General features: G+C 50.3%; 2 protein-coding genes across 9 annotated transcripts; one reads left to right on the top strand and one right to left on the bottom strand.

The window, feature by feature from the left end:
• Positions 1 to 26: 26 nt before the first annotated feature.
• LOC107971722 (uncharacterized) lies at positions 27 to 14,912 on the bottom strand. Of its 6 annotated transcripts, XR_010158822.1 has the most exons (3): positions 6,575 to 6,904; positions 882 to 989; positions 27 to 441 (listed from the first exon to the last, which is right to left on the bottom strand). XR_010158822.1 is itself a non-coding variant. In XM_016945571.4 (2 exons), exons 1-2 carry the CDS (start codon positions 6,902 to 6,904, stop codon positions 933 to 935), a joined length of 387 nt encoding a protein of 128 aa, XP_016801060.1. In that variant the 3' UTR covers positions 27 to 932. The 6 variants fall into 6 exon arrangements, 1 of the variants encoding a protein (XP_016801060.1); XR_008548958.2 differs by lacking the exon at positions 6,575 to 6,904 and adding an exon at positions 14,831 to 14,912 and having other exon boundaries at positions 27 to 989; XR_008548959.1 differs by lacking the exon at positions 6,575 to 6,904 and adding an exon at positions 8,904 to 8,998 and having other exon boundaries at positions 27 to 989.
• On the top strand, positions 266 to 15,907 carry HOXA3 (homeobox A3). Of its 3 annotated transcripts, none has more exons than XM_054687445.2 (3): positions 266 to 349; positions 12,154 to 12,799; positions 14,196 to 15,907. In XM_054687445.2, the coding sequence occupies exons 2-3, from the start codon at positions 12,274 to 12,276 to the stop codon at positions 14,999 to 15,001; spliced, it is 1,332 nt and encodes a 443-aa protein (XP_054543420.1). In that variant the 5' UTR covers positions 266 to 349; positions 12,154 to 12,273; the 3' UTR covers positions 15,002 to 15,907. The 3 variants fall into 3 exon arrangements, with proteins under 3 accessions (XP_054543420.1, XP_063671347.1, XP_016812702.1); XM_063815277.1 differs by lacking the exon at positions 266 to 349 and adding an exon at positions 3,897 to 4,014; XM_016957213.3 differs by lacking the exon at positions 266 to 349 and adding an exon at positions 9,042 to 9,281.
• The last annotated feature ends 2,033 nt before the right edge of the window (positions 15,908 to 17,940 follow it).

Raw genomic sequence — 17,940 nt, 5'->3', positions numbered from 1 at the left:
AAGAAAGAAAAAGGAGAAAGTATGGGTGTGGAGATGGAGTATGTATTTATTTTACAAAAATAAATCACCATCTTCGGGCCATTTGTAGACTGGAACATTTCGAGCAATGAGTGCGCCACACGGACGAGTGCCCTGGCGACTCCTTGGTGTTCGCGTCACCCCCTGGGCCACCTTGGCGCCCGCATGAGCCTCGCTTCCCACTCCCGGCCTCCAACTCCCTTCCCTCGCAGCCGCCATTCACCTTCTGCTGTTTATTTGTCTGCAGAGCGCCTGGATACCGGAAAAGGCGATTCCCTGAGCGCCTGGAGTTGGAGACAATTCCTGGTTCAGAATTTAAACATCTTTCTAGGTAAGCGCTGCTCCAAAACTCTTCGCCGCGTGGGACTTTGCACCAGGGCGGTTGGGAGGAGTTGGCCCTCCACGGTTCCTGGCAACCGCGGCCTGTTGAAAGAGGTTCTGGTCAATATTTAACTTCGGAGGAGTTTGGAGTTGGATTCCTTTAAGCTTCTTGCCCTGCGAGTGCGGGGCCTCAGGCAGACAAAGAGCCTACCCCAAAATCAGCGATGGGCAGGAGAAGCGGTTGCAGAAGGCAAAGATGGGTTGTGGAGAGTCAGAGGGAGTGTGTTCGTTTCTTCCTGCAAGCCCCAAACAAACCACTACACTGAACTTCAGGGCAAAAGCAAGTAAAGGCCACGGGCACGGGCGCGGCGGCCGCTGCGTGGGCTGCTCTCTTTGTCGACTAGGGCGACTGCGGAGGCTGTGAGTTAAGAAATTGTCACCAGTCCCAGCTCGCTGTTGAGGAAAACTTGTATCACTGCCTTGCAGTTTCTTAGACCATTTTGCCTTTCCTTCGGCATGAGAAAAATTGCTGTATTTCTAACCTTTAGGCCTTCGCAGACAGCGGGTCTTCTTCTTTCTTTCATCAGGGCTCATCATCGGTTCTTCCTACGGGAAAAGCGTGGTTTTCTATGTCTTGGCGTTTCCTTTTCCTATTTGAAACAAGGGAAAACTCTTTTAAATTATTTTCAAGTTCTGACTTAATTTGTCCTCTTAGTTTGGGATGCAGGGAGGTAATTACTGTGGTTTATTACCTTGTAAAAGATCCATAAATTACATGCCTGTTTGGGGGAGGGGCTGCTGGAATAGCTTTCAGAAGCATGGTATGAAGGAATGAGTTTGCTTTGTTCTTTCAGGAATTACTTCTTTTTAAAAAGTTTTGAGATTTTGTATTCTATTTCCTAGGCCTCCAGTCTTCCCTTAAATTTGCTCCCAAATAGATATCAGGTTGTTAATTAATTGCAACATGATATTCAGTCGTGCTATAAGGCTGATATGGTGTTCTGGATACAATTATTTTTTCCAATAGAAGGTAAACAGAGCAATAGTCAAGCTGTGTTACTTTCTCAGCTACTGTATGTCTGTTTATATCAAATATAGATGGAAAATTTCAGGAATTTGTAACTCTGTGTATATGATTTCCATCTCAGCAAACAACAGAACAATTGCATATATAAATAGTTGCAGGAATTTGGGGCCTTGTGTATAACACAATATACACATCCACACGTGTCCAGAGAACTTGGCCCATTTCTACTGCACTTGCACCCACAGGAAATATCTCATGTTAAATAAGAATCTATCATCCACACATACATACACAAACACACACACACACACACACACACACACACACAGTGGGCTAAGAGAGCCTTACCTGATGCTGAGTAGAAAATCCACTAGATTTAAGTAATGGGACAAAAATGTTAAGTGTACTTTTGACAGAGAAATCAGATTGCAGTGTTTGAGTACAGATATATCTAATCTGCCAACAGCCTTGCAAATATTGGCTAACGGTGTGTACCCTTGGTTGCCTGCTTTTTCCAAGCCAGCTTTCCCCCTATTTTGGCTCTGGTGACCAGGACCACAGTATCAGTCCCAGCACAGGCCAAGTTGGAGGCCGGTGAAGTGAGTGAAGAGGGACTGGCAGCTGGGTTTTTAAAAGGCCCGTAGCTTTGCTCCAGGAAAGTGGATTGCAGAGTGGCAAAGGAGGACTGTCAGCTGCTGGTTCCCCAGATAGGCTGCCCAGGCCAAGATCTCTCATAGAGAAGCTGTTTTTTAACCTCAAAAGTTAAATGTCTTTTGACTTTTCAGATTTTTCCCTTCTCATCCCACCAAATCACCCATCCCACCCCAAGTCATTAATGTTAATTGTTAAACAGCAGTTGGAGCATTAACTGGGATGTTAGCAGCCGTTCGGAGGCCCCAGGCTGGAGCTGAGATGCCTCTGAGCTTTGCTGGCGTTAAGGCATTTCTCTGAAGCAGTACCAATGACTTATTTCATTGATTTATTGCTTTTCTTTTCTTCTTCTTTTTTTTTTTTTTTTTGACAGAGTCACGCTCTGTCCCAGGCTGGAGTGCAGTGGTATGATCTCAGCTCACTGCAACCTCTGCCTTCTGGTTTCAAGTGATTTTCCCGCCTCAGCCTCCCGACTAGCTGGGATTACAGGCATGCACCACCATGCCTGGCTAGTTTTTGTATTTTTAGTACAGACGGGGTTGCACCATGTTGTTCAGGCTGGTCTCGAACTGCTGACCTCATGATCCACCCACCTCGGCCTCCCAAAGTGCTGGGATTACAGGCATGAGCCACCGCACCCGGACAATTTATGGCTTTAAGAGTTTTCATTTGCTCGACTGTTCCAAGAGTTTTGAAGGGGGCCCCTTCTCATCTTTGAGTTCATGCCTCTTCAGAAACTTGGGGGTAGGGAGGAATTTGCCAGCAATACCTCCAGGTCCCTTTCTAGGGTATCTGGAGAGCTCAATGTGAATGATTGGTGAGGGGTATGAGGGAGGCAGCAGTAAGAATGAGAGGAGTGAGTTCTTGGGGGTCAGGAGAACGCTTTTTGGAAACCAGCTTCTACTCCTGTCCTCTATCCCCCAAACCTGAGAGAGGCAGGTTTTCACTTGGAGTTCTTACTTTCCAGCTTGTAACTTAGATAGGAGCTGGAAAAGTTCACATGGAGGTTCTCTTCCAGCTACACCACAGATTGAACCTTACTGAAATATTGTCACCAGCTTAGGCCAGGACTTGCTTCCAGGGTATTAGGTCTCTTCTTTTATTGCCTTTCTGATTTGAACAACCCATGACCAAGTTCTCTTATGAAAGGCCTTACATTTTCATCAGACCCCTTCTGTTCCTCTGCAGGGGAGGAGTGAAGGGGAGGAATCATGCACAGCCTCCTGCAGCTGCTATAAGTGAGTCCTCACACTCAGGCATAGCCAGCTGAAGACCCATTCTCCAGGAACAAAAGAATATGGCCTGCGGATCTCACTAGCCTCAGAGCACTCTCAGAAGTTCAGAAACTAAGACCAGAAAAGAGAAGATTTTTAGACAGCCCATGAAAGGGTACAATGTTGAAATTAGTGGGCAATGTCACCAGGCAGAAGGCAGGAGTAGGGGTGGAACCAGGGGTGGGAGCAGCTTATTTGTTTCAGTTAGGTTCTTCCTGAGCACAGTTGGTTCTCTACTGGTTTTCTGCTCAAGATTATTTTGAGAGTTCTGAAGGGGGCTCTTTCTCATCTTTGAGTTGATGTCTCTACAGGAACTTGTATGGGGGTGGGGAGAGAATTTGCTGGTGGACACAGAATTGTCTTGAAAAAGTGGGTGGACAGACCTGCCTGTGGAGAGGGTCCCAGATTGCCTTGTTAACTTAAGGCACTCCAGTGAAGGTTGATTCTTTTTCTTTTTTTTCTTATTTTTTTTTGGGAGGGTCTCTTGTAGAGCAATTAGATCATTTCCTCTGATATTTTTCATGTTTAGAAACTTATAATTCCATGTATCACTCAGTTGTGCACTGAGGAAATGCTTAAGTGCAAGTTTAGTCAGGGCACTAGGTTTCTCTAGATTTTGCAAAACCCGGACCCACCACTCTATAGCCAAGCACATCTTTCCTAGTGGGCTCCCACTGAACAAAACCAACTGGACTTGGAGGAGATGCTTTAACCTTTTGTCAGGTAATTATGTGCCTTTTTGGTTTTTCTAGCGTCTGTGGTGTATGGTGTGGGTGTTAGCAAACTCCAAACAATGGCAGGCTGTGAGGAAGTCCGCTGTCCAGGCCAGTTATTTCTGGGCCTGCCCCTTGCCTTTTGATATACTGGCCTGTGGGCCAGAGGAGACTGGGGTGCATGGGTGTGCAGGATCCAGCTTGTCCGTGGGTGGGAGGCTGTAAGGAAAGTTAAATGGCTTCTAAAAATATGAATAGCATTGCTGTAACCCTTGTGTTTGGAGGGTGTGTAAAGAAATATAAGTGGAGATAAGCTTGTATGTCTTATATGGCATCATGGGAGGATGGCTCCAAGCATCCTATTGCTTAGACAGAACTCTTAAACTCAAAACTGCTGGTCAAGGTTCCCCACCTACCCTCCCCCAAAGCTAAATATTCTGTTTGGAAACCTAGTTCCTTCAGTGGTTCCCTATTTCAAATAAAAGGATTTAAGTTGACGTATGACCACGTGAGCACATAATACAGCGCATTATTGTGGCATTTGGAGCGGAGACCCAGACAGGCTTCGCCTGTGATTACGTTTTCTAGATTCTCTACAGAGCCAGAGCTTTCCCCCAACCCCCACGCACCCACCTCCTCCTTCTCCTTCCCCTTCTCCGGAGAGCGCTCTCTGAGCCGATTGCAGTTTTCAGCACTCATGGAGCGGTTCTGGGCGAGCTAGCCGATGGAAGTCGAGGCTATACCAGGAGGATGGAATTTATTTTAAGGTATTTCCGCCGATTGTTCATATCTAGAGTGAGTTATGGCTGTGAGAGACAAAGGTCAGGCGAGGAGACCCTGGCTCATGGACAGGACCCTCAGCCTCTCTCTTCCTTTGTTTCTCTTTTAGAACCGAAACCATTTGAAAGATTCCCAGTAGCGCCTCAGACTCTGAATTTAATTCCCTGGAAAGTGTTGGGGGTGTAAAGGAGGGGGCACTAGGGGGGCTCCTAGGTGGGCCCAGTGGCCCCCAGTGCAAGGGTGGCTTTGTCCACTGCAGCAGGGCAGGGCTGGAGTCTCAGGAGCTGATCCCCAGGCGGAAAGAGGGTCCAGAAGCCAGGTGCAGGCGGAGGCGGACCGGCTTGCAGGGCTAGACTGCCTGGGAGGGGTGGGGGATGGGTGGGTGAGAAGGGGAATCTCTCCCAGGATGGCGGTGTTTTCAGGCAGGGGATGGAGGATTAGGGGCTGACCTGAGCAGCCGGAGCAGCTGGAAGAGGGAAATCGATGAGGGAAATGTGCAGATGCGCTGCCATTTTATTGATGATGCTTCCAGGCACTTTGTTTAGTGCCAGATTGCAGAGCATGCTTCCCCACAAGCCGGACCCAAGAAGCCAGACCCAAGGATCTGAACCGGAGGGCCCGCCATTGTTTCCCTGAGCACCCTCTGCCCCAGAGGGTTGAAGAAAGACAGCTCAGACCTAGGAGAGCCTTGGGGTGGGGTGAGCATGCTGGATGCCCAGGGGCTCCTTATTCTAACATTCGGGAGACAGAGGACGGAGGGAGCCAGGATTAGGTTTGGACTTCATCAGTGCGCCTGATCTGGGCATTCCTTGTATACCCCCAGCTGGCTTGGAGAGTTCCGGAACTGGCCAGTGGGCCCTGGGTTGGAGGGAAGTCCAGAGACAAGAGTCCTCAGGAAGCAGAGGCAGACATCTCTCCAGCTTCAGAGCCTCCAAAACAGAGCTGTAGCCAGGGTGGAGGCAGATGAAAGTTAAACTGCATGTTTCCAGATTATTGGGAAAGCCCCAGCTAATTGGGCTTTGGGGATCCCACACTCCTGGGAAGGGTGGGAACTCCCTGGAAAGGTGCAGGAAACTCTATTATGCTCCTTGCAGTAGGGAAAGGGATGCTTATAAGGAGTCAGAGGTCGGATGTGCCCCTTTCACTTCTTAAAATATAGATTATTTCTTTCTGTACGTGAAAAAAAAATCAAATCAGGCATCCCCTACTTGAGTGGGATTTACTACCCCAGAACGAAAGGGCCCTTCTGCCCTCCCCAATGCCGGCCTCGGCAGTAACCAAGTGTTTAACTGAGGCCCTTTCAAGTGCTCTAAAACACCCCTTGGAAATAAAATGTAAGCTTTAATTGCTGTTCAATTACTTGTCAGCATTTCATATGATTTATGACCTAGTTCTGGCGCATTTTTGACCCAGTTAAAGACTCATAAATAATATAGTTTTGCTAGAAAGAATGAGAGAGGGAATAGAGGTTTGTTAGAGGCATCTTTTTATTGTTGCTTCAGTGCCAGCAAGCTGAATAAATATCTAAGGATGGACTCTGGTTCTACATAAAAGCATGCACAGTGAGAAGCCAAGAGCCACATTTATAGAGCTCAGATTGGTTTTTCCTCCCATGAAAGTGCTAAAGTGAGTCCATTATGTATAATGCTAAACTATTAGATAACAAAAAAGGCTAGTCCCCTTCTACCTCGAAATGCCAGCTTCACCCTCACAGGCAAGTACATTTCCTCAATAATTTTCCTCTCTATTCTGTGATTTTGGTGCCTCTTCTTACCCACGATATTCCTCACCTTCCTCCCCGGCTGCACAGCCTTGGAACCGCCAGAGGCCCTCTCAGACGCCTTCAGGAGGACACCCCTTGAATGGTAGAAAGGCACCACGGGCACCTTTGCTGCTCCAAGTATTCTTCTAGTGCCGAGAAAATCTTTTCTTCTAGTCCCCCTGGATGAGAGATCGGGAGCCATGGGGATTTGGGGGAATTGGTGGAACCAAGGGGTCCTCTCAGTAAAGAAAAGCTCTGCGGTTTTGGGGGAGCCGGGTGAACTGCTGTGGGATTTGTCTAGAAAGGGCGCAGCGGCGGCGGCTGGTAATTTCTGGAGGTGGAAATCAACAATCGGCATTTTCGCTTAAAAAACAAAACAGCAATAGCAAACCAACAAATAAAAACCTTCCGCCAGCATAAATTATTATTTTAAAATAATCTCGCCTACGCTTGCTCCAAAGCCAGTCCTTTGGATTTCAGCAGAGCGGCTTGAGGCTGGGGCACCGACCATCTGCGTGCCAGGACGCCGGACCTTCATCTTGAGGTCGGAGCCCCACTTCTGCCCGCTGAGGCCCGCGGCCCAGGAGCCACGTATCGGGGCGGATAGAGGCCCTGGCCGGAACGAAGCTCCCGCCCCAGATCTCCCTGGGCTCCCACGGCTCCTCAGGTCCGGTCCCCGCGTTTTGCCCGGCAGGGTCTTGGCGCCAGTGGAAAGGTATGCTTTCAGGGCGCCCCAGCCCTTGCTCGGGCGCCCTCGGTCCCCTTGGCCCAGAGAATCCCTTCCCCTGGCAGGTTCTTATGGAGAGCTGGCCTTCCCGGCAGCTGGCTTAGCTGAGAAGGCGGTGAGAGTCGCGTCAGCAGTTTGGAGGAGAAAGTGCGGGTTGATTATTGACCCACGCCTTCTTTCTTCAAATGCCACATCCGACCGGGCGGGTTTGAAGAGAAAATGCCGCCGAACGGATTTTTGCGGCTGGCTCTCACCTCCTACGCGGCCAGCTCCCCCTTTCAAGTTGCTCTGCAATATGCCATAAGGAGCAAGTGTTTGCTGTTTTGTGCTCTGTTTACAGCTTTGGGGCGCCGAGTCATAAATCTTGCCCAGCCATAAATGACAAAAACCATTGGTATGCATGAGGCCACCCTGGCCCGGAGTGCTTTTTGATTTCTCCCTTTTCCCCTGGCTTTGTTTTTGCTCTAAGGTGACACTTTGGCTCCTTGACAGTTTAAACATACTACTTATATTTTTAACACCTTCCTTTGAGAAGGACCCGCCGTTGACGCCTTGGGATTGCAGCAAAAGAGAGAAATCTCCATTTCTCTCTTTTTGCCACACTCATAACCTTTGCAGAGTTTGCTTCTGAAGCTGGGAGCAAAGGAGGCTTTAGGAGGAAAATCATCCACTTTCAAGTTGTGGCAATATTACCAGGCAAATTCGGACCTTTCTTTTGCCCAGCTCAGCGTTACTCCATCCCACTAATGAGGAAAATATGTATATATATATATATATACATACATACATATATATATATATTTTAGGAATCCGTTTGAGAAACCACATATTCCTCTGCCCTGCGTGTGTGTGTGTGTGTGTGTGTGTGTGTGTGTGTGTATGATGTCGGTTTCTGTTGGGGTCAGAGCTTTCTCTGTCTTCCCTGTGGGTGAGCTGCGTGTCTGCACTCTGAAATGGGCACATGAGCCCTGGAGATCCGCGTTTCTAAACACCCTTGTTTGTACCTGAGCCCAGAGCATCCCATTTCACTGCTGGAACAAGTACCTGTCTCTCCCAGGACATTTTTCTCCTGGCTGCTAGGATGTCAGCAGTTTCTGCCTGAAAATTTAACCAAAGAGAGCCCAGTGGGCTCTTGAGGGTCTCTAGAGAAAAGCCTTATCCCAGCTCCCCACACCCCCACCCAAAGATCTGTTTGGGAGTTGCAGGTGAAGTAAACTGGGCAAAGTCTGGGAAACTCACTTTTCTTGGTTCTCTTTCCCCTCACCCCACAATTGGAAGTGTCCAGGGCAGAGGAATACGAAGTTTCTCAAACGAATTCCTAAGAAATAGAGCCCAGCAAGAGAGCCCCTTTGTGAGAGCCGTTTGTCCTCATTAGCATAATTTTCCTGGACTTTCGTGACGCCTGGGAGCAGGAGAGGGAGGGCGTTGGGGGGTGGGGGGAGGCTGCCCTCCTCCCGCCACCGCCGAGCTCCCCTTCTCCCTCCGGTCCCTCCCCTCGCCTCAGCCCCATCCCCCACAGCAGCCCGCGCTTCCCCAGCCGCCTTGGTCTCCCCTCCCGCCCGCCCCAACACCCCCCACCGCACCCCCGGACCAGACGCTGCTCCGCGTGTAATATTCATAAGAAACATACCCAAGTCGGTGCCACTAGCCCAGGCAGAGCCCGGCGCCGCACTAGCGCTTATCTCCGGGCCGCGGCTGCTGCCCTCGGGAAGGGCAGGGGGCGGGGGTGTGGGGGAGGGGTGGGTGGGTGGGGTGGGTGGGAGGGGGGTCCAAGCCGCCCCAGTCGGCCCTGGGCGAGCCGTGCTGGAGCAGCGAGGCGGCCACGCTCTGCGCGGCGGTGACCGGGCCTCGGGGTCTCCAGCCCGCCTGCCATCTCGGCTGATGCTGAGGGTCCGTGCCCATCCCGCGCCGAGGGGACCCGGCCGGGCCGCCAAGCCAGGCCGGGGGCCAGAGCCCGTGTCCGAGCCTGAGCCCGAGCCTGCGCTCGCAGCGCTTGTCAGAAGTTAAGGTAAGCAGGGCCGCAACCGGCCGCTCCCGGCGCTGAATGGCGGAGTTTACGTCTCGGTGATTTATGGCTGCAGACTTAAATCTCGGTTCAAGAAGAGTTCACAAGCCGGAGCTTCCTTCCCGGCAGTGACTGATACCCTTACACTTCGAGTTCAGGCCGCTTTCCCATCCCCGCCCCCACCTCTTGCCTCTCCCCTAGCCCAGCCTTAACTTTTCTGGGTTGCAGAGGGAAGGAGAGGTGGGCAGGGGACTCGGGGCTCCTATCCGACGAACCCGCTCAGATTTGGGGTGAGGGAAGGCTAAGAAAGAGGAGGGAATGGGAAGAGGGAGCGATGTCTGAAGGACGGAGGTTGAATTTGGGCACATCTTCCAGAGAGACAATAGGGCTTGCTTCTTGCACTCAATTTAGCCTCTTCAACTGTCTTTCGGCTCTTGCACCTGGGGATTATTGTCCAGAAACAGATCTTTGTGGAGGAATCTCCCCTCATCCCCAGCTCTTGCTTGGCGGTACAGAGCAAAGTTTCCTGGCTGGCAAATCTCCAACTTCTTTACTAGGTTGCAAACTTTGGGGGCTGGGTTGGGGTGGGGGGATGTATGCGCTCCAAGGTGGTGGTCTGCTGACCTCAAACAATAGGAAGGATTTTGGTGGGATCCCAGAATCGAATTTATATTTTAAGTTTACGAGGGCTGTTGTATGCTCTTTGATTTTCAAAGATATTTTTGTTATTTTGTAAGACAATGCACAACTTGATAAAAAGGCTTAACTAAGTAGCAGGCTGGTATAACGTGATAATGGATTAGCAAGTCACTAGAAATATTGCATGTGCAAAATCAGCTTTTGTTTTATCTAATATCTTGCTGTTCGAGTGTCTAATTTTCTTAACCTGACATTTTATTTTACACAAGCCTGGTATCTAAAAAATTTATAATGGCAGACATTGACGCTGCCAAATGTAATAGGAACTGTTTTCAGTAAAAGAAAAGGAAATGGATACACTAAATTGCTATTCAGTTTTAAGTTTTACTTTATCCTTTATTTACTTTCAACCATGGTATGTGTAGCTTCCTATTTCCAAAAGAGAAACAATGCTCCAGGGCTCATGATCACTGACAATAACTCTGGATAAGCGATGCTGTAATTTTTAATCGAGGTTCTGGAAAATTAATTGTGCCTGTTGTGCAGATGTTGGTAAGATTGTTGGCTTAATAATGAAATCTAAAGGAGTCCATTATCAACAATGGAATTATAATCATCTACTGGTAGATGCAATACATTATCTTTTTTTTTCTAGTTAACAAAGCATCTAATATTCCTGGAAAACTTGAATAACTCTGGGACTCAATATACGTAGTTGGATTGAATGTTAACCATTTTCTTTTGAATTTGTTATAATTTTCTTGAGTGGTCAGAGGGACTAAGATTCTGAGTGTGTGTGTGGGTGAATATTTGAAACTCACATGGAACTTTTCTGTGCTGAGAACTAGAGGTTGACCATGCAGTGGTTGAAAACAAAAAGAAAACAGATTTAACTATTGCAAACTGCTTTCTAAATGAAAGAGGGTTGAGGAGGTTTTCAACTGCTTTTTAGATTTTCAGGGTTATCCTTTACTTGGTATTTCTGAAGCAGGTAAATAGGCCAAGTAACAAAATATCAACAACAACAACAGCACACAAAGATCAGGAAACTCTGGCAGGATTTTATGGCTTGTGCTTCCATCCCTCGTCCGGAGCCAAATGACCCCCATACATCAAATTACATAGCAGTTTCTAAGACAGAACCTATTATCGTTAAGTTGGAAGGAGAGTTCAAGCTGTGGTCATGGAGATGAACGCTGGTTTTTCAGGTTCCTGGAGGGTTTTTTTCCCCCCCTCTAATCCATCATGTTTTAACAGGTAGAATTTGATAGTTGCCCTGAATAACAGCACCTTAGAAAGTCCAAGACAGGAGGTTCTGGGAACCTTCTGTAACTGGGGGAAAGAAGTAAAGAAGTGGGGGTGGCTTGCTGGGAAGTGCCTGAGAAACAGGGAGAGGAAAGGAGTAAAGAACTCTCCAGGATTTTAGAGTTGTGACTTGCTGGGTGGGGTGTTACTGTTGGTCCCTCACCCTGAACACACACACACACACACACACACACGCGCGCGCGCGCGCAATGTGTTCCACACAAAGTTTTCCCTCCCCCCTTGGCTTGGCCACAAGGGGTTCATTTGGAGGAGGTGAGTCATATCCCCAACAAGGTGGATTAACTTCCTAACAAGCTCAGCTTCTGAAATCCAGCATGGTTGGATGGGGCAAATTGCCTGAAATTTTTTGTGCAAACCTCTCCTGGGAGCAGGAAGGTCCAAGAAGGAGCTGGGTGGGAAGTTACCCCATCTCAGGGCTCTTTTGGCAAACATCAGTCCTAAAGCGGAGAAAACATTGGCGACCCAAGCTCCCCTTTGCCTCCTCGTTCCCTTCCCAACATTCCCAGAGTGGAGGAGTCTTGGGCCCTCTGGAGGAGGCCAAGGAGCAGAAACTAAGCGACACCCCAAGTTTCTCCCTCCCTGGAAAAGAAAGATCCCAGCCTTTTTCCTTTCTAGCCTATCAAGCCTTTCTCCTTTTGGACCCCGGCTCCTGAGAGTCAGCTTGCGGCCCTCACTCATTCTCCTTCTCCGCGGAAAATCCCCCAACTCCAGACGCAAGTTAAGCAAATATTTGTAGCAGCCAGTAAATTCCAGCGGTTTTTTATAGCGCGGCTCCCTGCGCCCGGGGCCAAGTCGTGCTGCTAAATATTGCTGACCACTTTTTCTTTTATGGCTTTCATGTCACTTAGCTATTGAGAGTAAGATGGATTTGCGCGGAGCCCTCACCGCGCTGCGCTTCTCGCCCCACCAGGTCTGCGCGGGGCGGCCATTGGCGGCGGAGTGTCACGTGACCGCGGGGGCGTGCCAATGTGCGCCCTCACGGGTGTCAAACCCCTGTCAGAGTGTGCGATCAAGATCGTGAAACAACGCGATGCAAAAAGCGACCTACTACGACAGCTCGGCGATCTACGGTGGCTACCCCTACCAGGCAGCCAACGGGTTCGCTTATAATGCCAATCAGCAGCCGTACCCGGCGTCCGCCGCTTTGGGCGCCGACGGCGAGTACCACCGACCCGCCTGCTCCCTCCAGTCTCCCTCCAGCGCCGGGGGCCACCCCAAGGCACACGAACTGAGTGACGCGTGCCTGCGCACCCTGAGCGCCCCACCTAGCCAGCCTCCAAGCCTGGGCGAGCCGCCCCTGCACCCGCCGCCGCCCCAGGCCGCGCCCCCTGCCCCACAGCCGCCTCAGCCCCCACCTCAGCCCCCTGCACCTACCCCTGCCGCGCCCCCGCCTCCCTCTTCTGTCTCCCCTCCTCAGAATGCCAGCAACAACCCTACCCCTGCCAACGCGGCCAAGAGCCCCCTGCTCAACTCACCCACAGTGGCCAAACAAATCTTCCCCTGGATGAAAGAGTCTCGACAAAACACAAAGCAGAAAACCAGCAGCTCCAGCTCAGGTAAAGGAGTGCCTTCTGGAAGAGGGTCCTCTGGCCTGGCTCCTGGTCCCCAAGCTACTGCCCACGACATCCAGCACAGCCTAGGAGCGATGGAGCATGTCTGGAATTCACTGCTCCCACACCACTGCCTACCAAAAAGGTTTTCATAGTCTTTGCAACTTAGGGAGGTGATAGGCCTCTGTAGGCTGGAAAACACCAGAGACCTGCTGGGAGTCCCTCTGGACTTCTCCAAGGGCAAGTAGGGTCTAGTGCAGTTGGAATCTCTTCTTGCTCCACTCTTGGAGTTAGGACCTCTGTGCAGAAACAACCTGAGCTCCACTGTCTATCTTTTTAGCACAGCTCTTCTAATGAAACAGTGACATCCTCCCCTTACTGAAATGTGGCAGAATAAAAACAGGCCTAATCACCCTCCAAGACAGAATCAATGCTTTGCCTATAATCAGAGCCAATTTTTGCTCCAGCAGATGGAGTGGCCGCCTTACCTCTGGGAAGACCCTACTCAGACTTAGTACAATGAAAGCAGCCAAAGATCTCCTGGGGGAGGGGGATGCAGACTTATCATCCTAATGGGAACCACATGGGCCTCCTGGAAGCAGGCTCCAGTAGAGGAAAGGCCCCAGGCTTTAGGCTTCCTAGCATTTTGGTTACCTTTGCCCCTGCCTTCTCCAGTTGCCAGTGCCCTGCTCTGAGCCTGAGCATCTGGGACTTCCAGAGCTAGGATCTGGGGGGCCAGGGAAGACAGAAGGGTACAAGATTAGTGGACAAAAGCTGGGGCTGGCTGCTTGATGACATAGGGAACCCTAAAGAATAGGACCTAGCATGAAGGGCCTAGGCCTCCCCACCAGAAATACCTTCAATGGGATCTCTTCTTTGGGCAGAGAAGGCCTTCCAGTTTGAGGTTTCCAGTCTGCCCATCTCCTCTGGGTAGAGAGAAAAAAGTGGCCAGTTGAAGCTACTGCCTAATTATTGTCAGACAGTGTGGGAGGGAAATGAGTGTGTACATTAGGTTTCCCACATTTCAGTTACTGTGAAGAGAATGGAGATGCTGAGACCGGCCCACAGGGAGGCTGTTGTCCGATAGGCCAAAGGGACCAGTAAATGAGTCAGAAAGCTAATAGCTCTAAACAGAAAATCCAGACCAGGAAGGCAAACCGGGGGTTCTACTTCTCTGTCCTTTCCCCCCTGAGAAGGCTGTGATTTGCTCCTTGGCTGAATGAGGGAGTATCACTGTTTTACCCACCAGGAGAGAGGATAGCACCTAGTTCCTACTTCTCTCTGGGACCTGACGGATGCAGGAACCTTTGGGGCCTGGTGGAAGGAGGGGCCGGGCTGGGTCAGGGGCTGGGCGGGGCCGCGGCAGCCCCTGACGCCGCTCTTCCTCTCTCTGTCCTCGCAGGCGAAAGCTGCGCTGGCGACAAGAGCCCGCCGGGGCAGGCTTCGTCCAAGCGCGCGCGCACGGCCTACACGAGCGCGCAGCTGGTGGAGCTGGAGAAAGAGTTCCACTTCAACCGCTACCTGTGCCGGCCGCGCCGGGTGGAGATGGCCAATCTGCTGAACCTCACTGAGCGCCAGATCAAGATCTGGTTCCAGAATCGCCGCATGAAGTACAAAAAGGATCAGAAGGGCAAGGGCATGCTAACGTCATCGGGGGGCCAGTCTCCAAGTCGCAGCCCCGTGCCCCCCGGAGCCGGTGGCTATCTGAACTCTATGCATTCGCTGGTCAACAGCGTCCCGTATGAGCCCCAGTCGCCCCCGCCCTTCTCCAAGCCCCCCCAGGGTACCTACGGGCTGCCCCCCGCCTCCTACCCTGCGTCCCTGCCCAGCTGCGCACCCCCGCCACCCCCACAGAAGCGCTACACGGCGGCAGGGGCGGGCGCAGGGGGCACCCCCGACTATGACCCGCACGCTCATGCCCTGCAGGGCAACGGCAGCTATGGGACCCCACACATACAGGGAAGCCCCGTCTTCGTGGGGGGCAGCTATGTGGAGCCCATGAGCAACTCCGGGCCAGCCCTCTTTGGTCTAACTCACCTCCCCCACGCTGCCTCGGGCGCCATGGACTATGGGGGTGCCGGGCCGCTGGGCAGCGGCCACCACCACGGGCCGGGGCCTGGGGAGCCGCACCCCACCTACACGGACCTTACCGGCCACCATCCTTCTCAGGGAAGAATTCAGGAAGCACCCAAGCTCACCCACCTGTGATAGTGGGCTTGGGGCTACGCGCCAGGAGAGTCTCCCCCCACCCACCTTTTTTCTTTGGTTGCTTTTTTTTTTTTTTTTTTTTAAGGTTCTTCCTGCCCTTTCCTTCCTTCCTTTTCTCTCTTCTCCGCCCCGCACTCCGTTTCCCGGTTTCCCCCCTCGTTGGTAAGGCGTTTTTATAGTTTATGTGACGTAGCAATCTTGGTTGCTGGAATGGCTGTATCATAGCGATATTTATCTCTTCCTGCTCCTCGATAGGCCACTGGCCCTGCACCCTTTACCTTCTCCACTCTTTGATCAGAAACAGGGTATATGAACAAATTTTCTAGTCGAGTTTTCAACGTGAATTTGTTCGTACATTATGGCTCCCGAGGGGAAGCGATTACTTTTTTTAATTTTAATTTTTTTTTAATTGCACTTCTTGTAAAGAGTGAGAAAAAAAATCAAAGGCGCTTTGAAACAGGGGCTCTCTGTGCAAGGATGACTAAGTGTACGTCTTTCCGTGTGTGTATGCTGGTGAACAGTCAGATTTATTTATATTTTTTTGCAAGCATTGAATAATCTAAGTTTTAAATATTATTTATCCCCATCCGTTCGTATTTATATTAAAGAATTCTGTACCCTGATGGTTCAGAAGGGTTCTTGGGCCTTTTGTTCAATTGTGTATTGGCGTACTTAGAATTTTTTTTTATTTGAAAGAGAAATATAATTCCTTTAAACGGTAATGATGCAATAAAACCAGAGAAGATCCAGCTTTTGAAAACAGTGATTTAGGTTTGTAACATCCGGCAAAACTGAAAAAAAAAAATCTGTAAACGCGAAAAATACTAGATTTGTTTTGAGAGTTCTACATTCCTTGCTGCTCACATTCTGAGAAACAAAAAGAAATAAAGTTTTTATTCTGAATAATATCCGTGTTAAGAAGGGGTTCTTTGGCCGAAGACGTGGGTCTGCGTGGAATTCAGGCCGAGGCGAACCGGCAGAGCAGGCCGGACGCAGTAGCCCTCGGGCTCCAGCATGGGGCCTGGCCAGGCTATTCGCCTGGAAGCTCGGCGAATTCTCAGGATGGCGGCTGGGGCTCCAGGCGGCTGCGGCAGCTCTGGTAACGCCGTGCGGCGGGCCAGCTGGGCTGCCCGGTTCCCAGCTGCTGCGGAGGCAGGCTGAGGGCGCAGGGGCTGCCGAGTGCTGTGCACGGAAGAAACAAAGACAGCCCGGCCCAAGGCGCAGCGGGAGCGCACAGGTGCCCCGCGGCCCAGCCGGGGGATAACGCAGGGCGGTCTTCTGCTCCACGCTCTTCCTCGGGTCAAAGCGGACCAACTAACGCCTAAACCTCGGTATTAGCCAGCCGCGCAGAGGATGCCGAGCACTTTCCGGGAGCAATCGGACTCCTGGTCTCCTCTGGGGATGCTTCGCGGTCTGTTATCGCGTCAGGAGGAAAGAATTGCTCCAAAAATCTGCACGCGGAGCGAAACAGTTTGAAAGGCACTGAGGCTCACCCAGGTCTCCAGCAAACGGAGGACTGAACTGGGGAGAGTCACCCTGAGCCAGCCCTTCCCTGGACTGCCGGAATCCCAGCATTAGCTTCCTGCTGAATGTAGTATTTGGCATTCTCTGAATTTATTTCCTCTCCTTCCCCCACCCAGCTTTCTTTTTATGGCCCCAGGGGGAGGGGGAGAGAGCAAGGAGATCGGTATCTTTGTAATAAAACTGCAATTTTATAAATACTTTTTTCATTTGATGTTGTAGGAGCTAAATATTACATTTCCACTCCTGGATTTAAGATAGGGCTGCTTACTGACTGGCTAGTAGAGGCAAAACAAGGCACAGTAAAGGGAAATATTTTCATCTTCAGATTTAAGGATTCCTCGAGAAAGGAATCAAATTCAGAAAATGCAAACCTCAGACCTGCATCCCCATCATCACCCCCTTCAGAGCTAGAAGCGAGGAACTGCTTTCGTCTGGGGATCAGGAGCATCGGATGTGAGAAATAAATCCCTATTCTCCCTGGATTGTATCTTTCAGAGGCAGAAGTGGAAAATGTCGCCATTTTGTTTGCAATCCAAAATATCCATCATCATGGCCTTTATCTTCCCCCTGTGAAGCTCCCTCAGATTATCCTTAGAAGCAGGCGCTGGAGCCATTTCTGGGTACCTGCTGGGTCCCAACGAGCTGCTTTTAGAGAAACTCCTCACGGTTTAAGGAAAAGGCTCGGAGGATGCCAAGCCAGGCTGCTGTGGAGAGCTCAGTGTTTCTCTCACACCCAGAGGTGCTTTCCCCATATCTGTCCTAAGGCTGCTGATATATATATATCCTTTTTAAAGGGTTTGGGCTATGGGAGAAATAGATTTCCTCTCCGCACCTCAACCTCTGTGCCAAAATATGGCGCACCTCAGAAATGCAGAGGCTGCAAAACCAGGCTTTGTGAAGACTAGAGCTTCCACCTTTTGGTCATGCTAAGCAGATACAGGAGTCTTCTTTTAAGTAATCAGCTTAGAGACACGTGTAAAATTACCTGGAAATAAGGAACAGCTAGGGGAGAGATTCACCTAAGGATGAAGATCCTTCAGGGATATCACTATTTGAACACGTTTCTGAAATCTACTCTTTAGCTGAGGGAGGGATGGTTTGGAGGCTTCCTCCTTCCCCCAGGGCTAAGATTTTAAAATGAGATTCTAATGTGATTTCCCGCATCTTACCAGTCAAGACATTCATTTTGGCTTTCAAAGAAAAAAGTATTGACTTCACCCCCCAGTTTCCTAGATATTAAAAAGAAATCCTTATTAAAATATCTCATAAGTTAAAGTAATAGATTTGGGGAAGATTTCAGTGTTGAGTGGTCAAAGAAAAGGGTTTTCTTCCAGATGGTATTTGAATTAAGGCGGCTGAAGCAGCAGAAAGCTCTCACCCACGCAGCCCCTGACAAAGCCTCAGAGATATGGGGG

The sequence above is a fragment of the Pan troglodytes genome, chromosome 6 (genome assembly GCF_028858775.2).
Source record: "Pan troglodytes isolate AG18354 chromosome 6, NHGRI_mPanTro3-v2.0_pri, whole genome shotgun sequence".
NCBI classification, from domain to species: domain Eukaryota; kingdom Metazoa; phylum Chordata; class Mammalia; order Primates; family Hominidae; genus Pan; species Pan troglodytes.
Note: the sequence above shows the minus strand (reverse complement) of the source record. Positions and strands in the feature narration are given on the sequence as shown.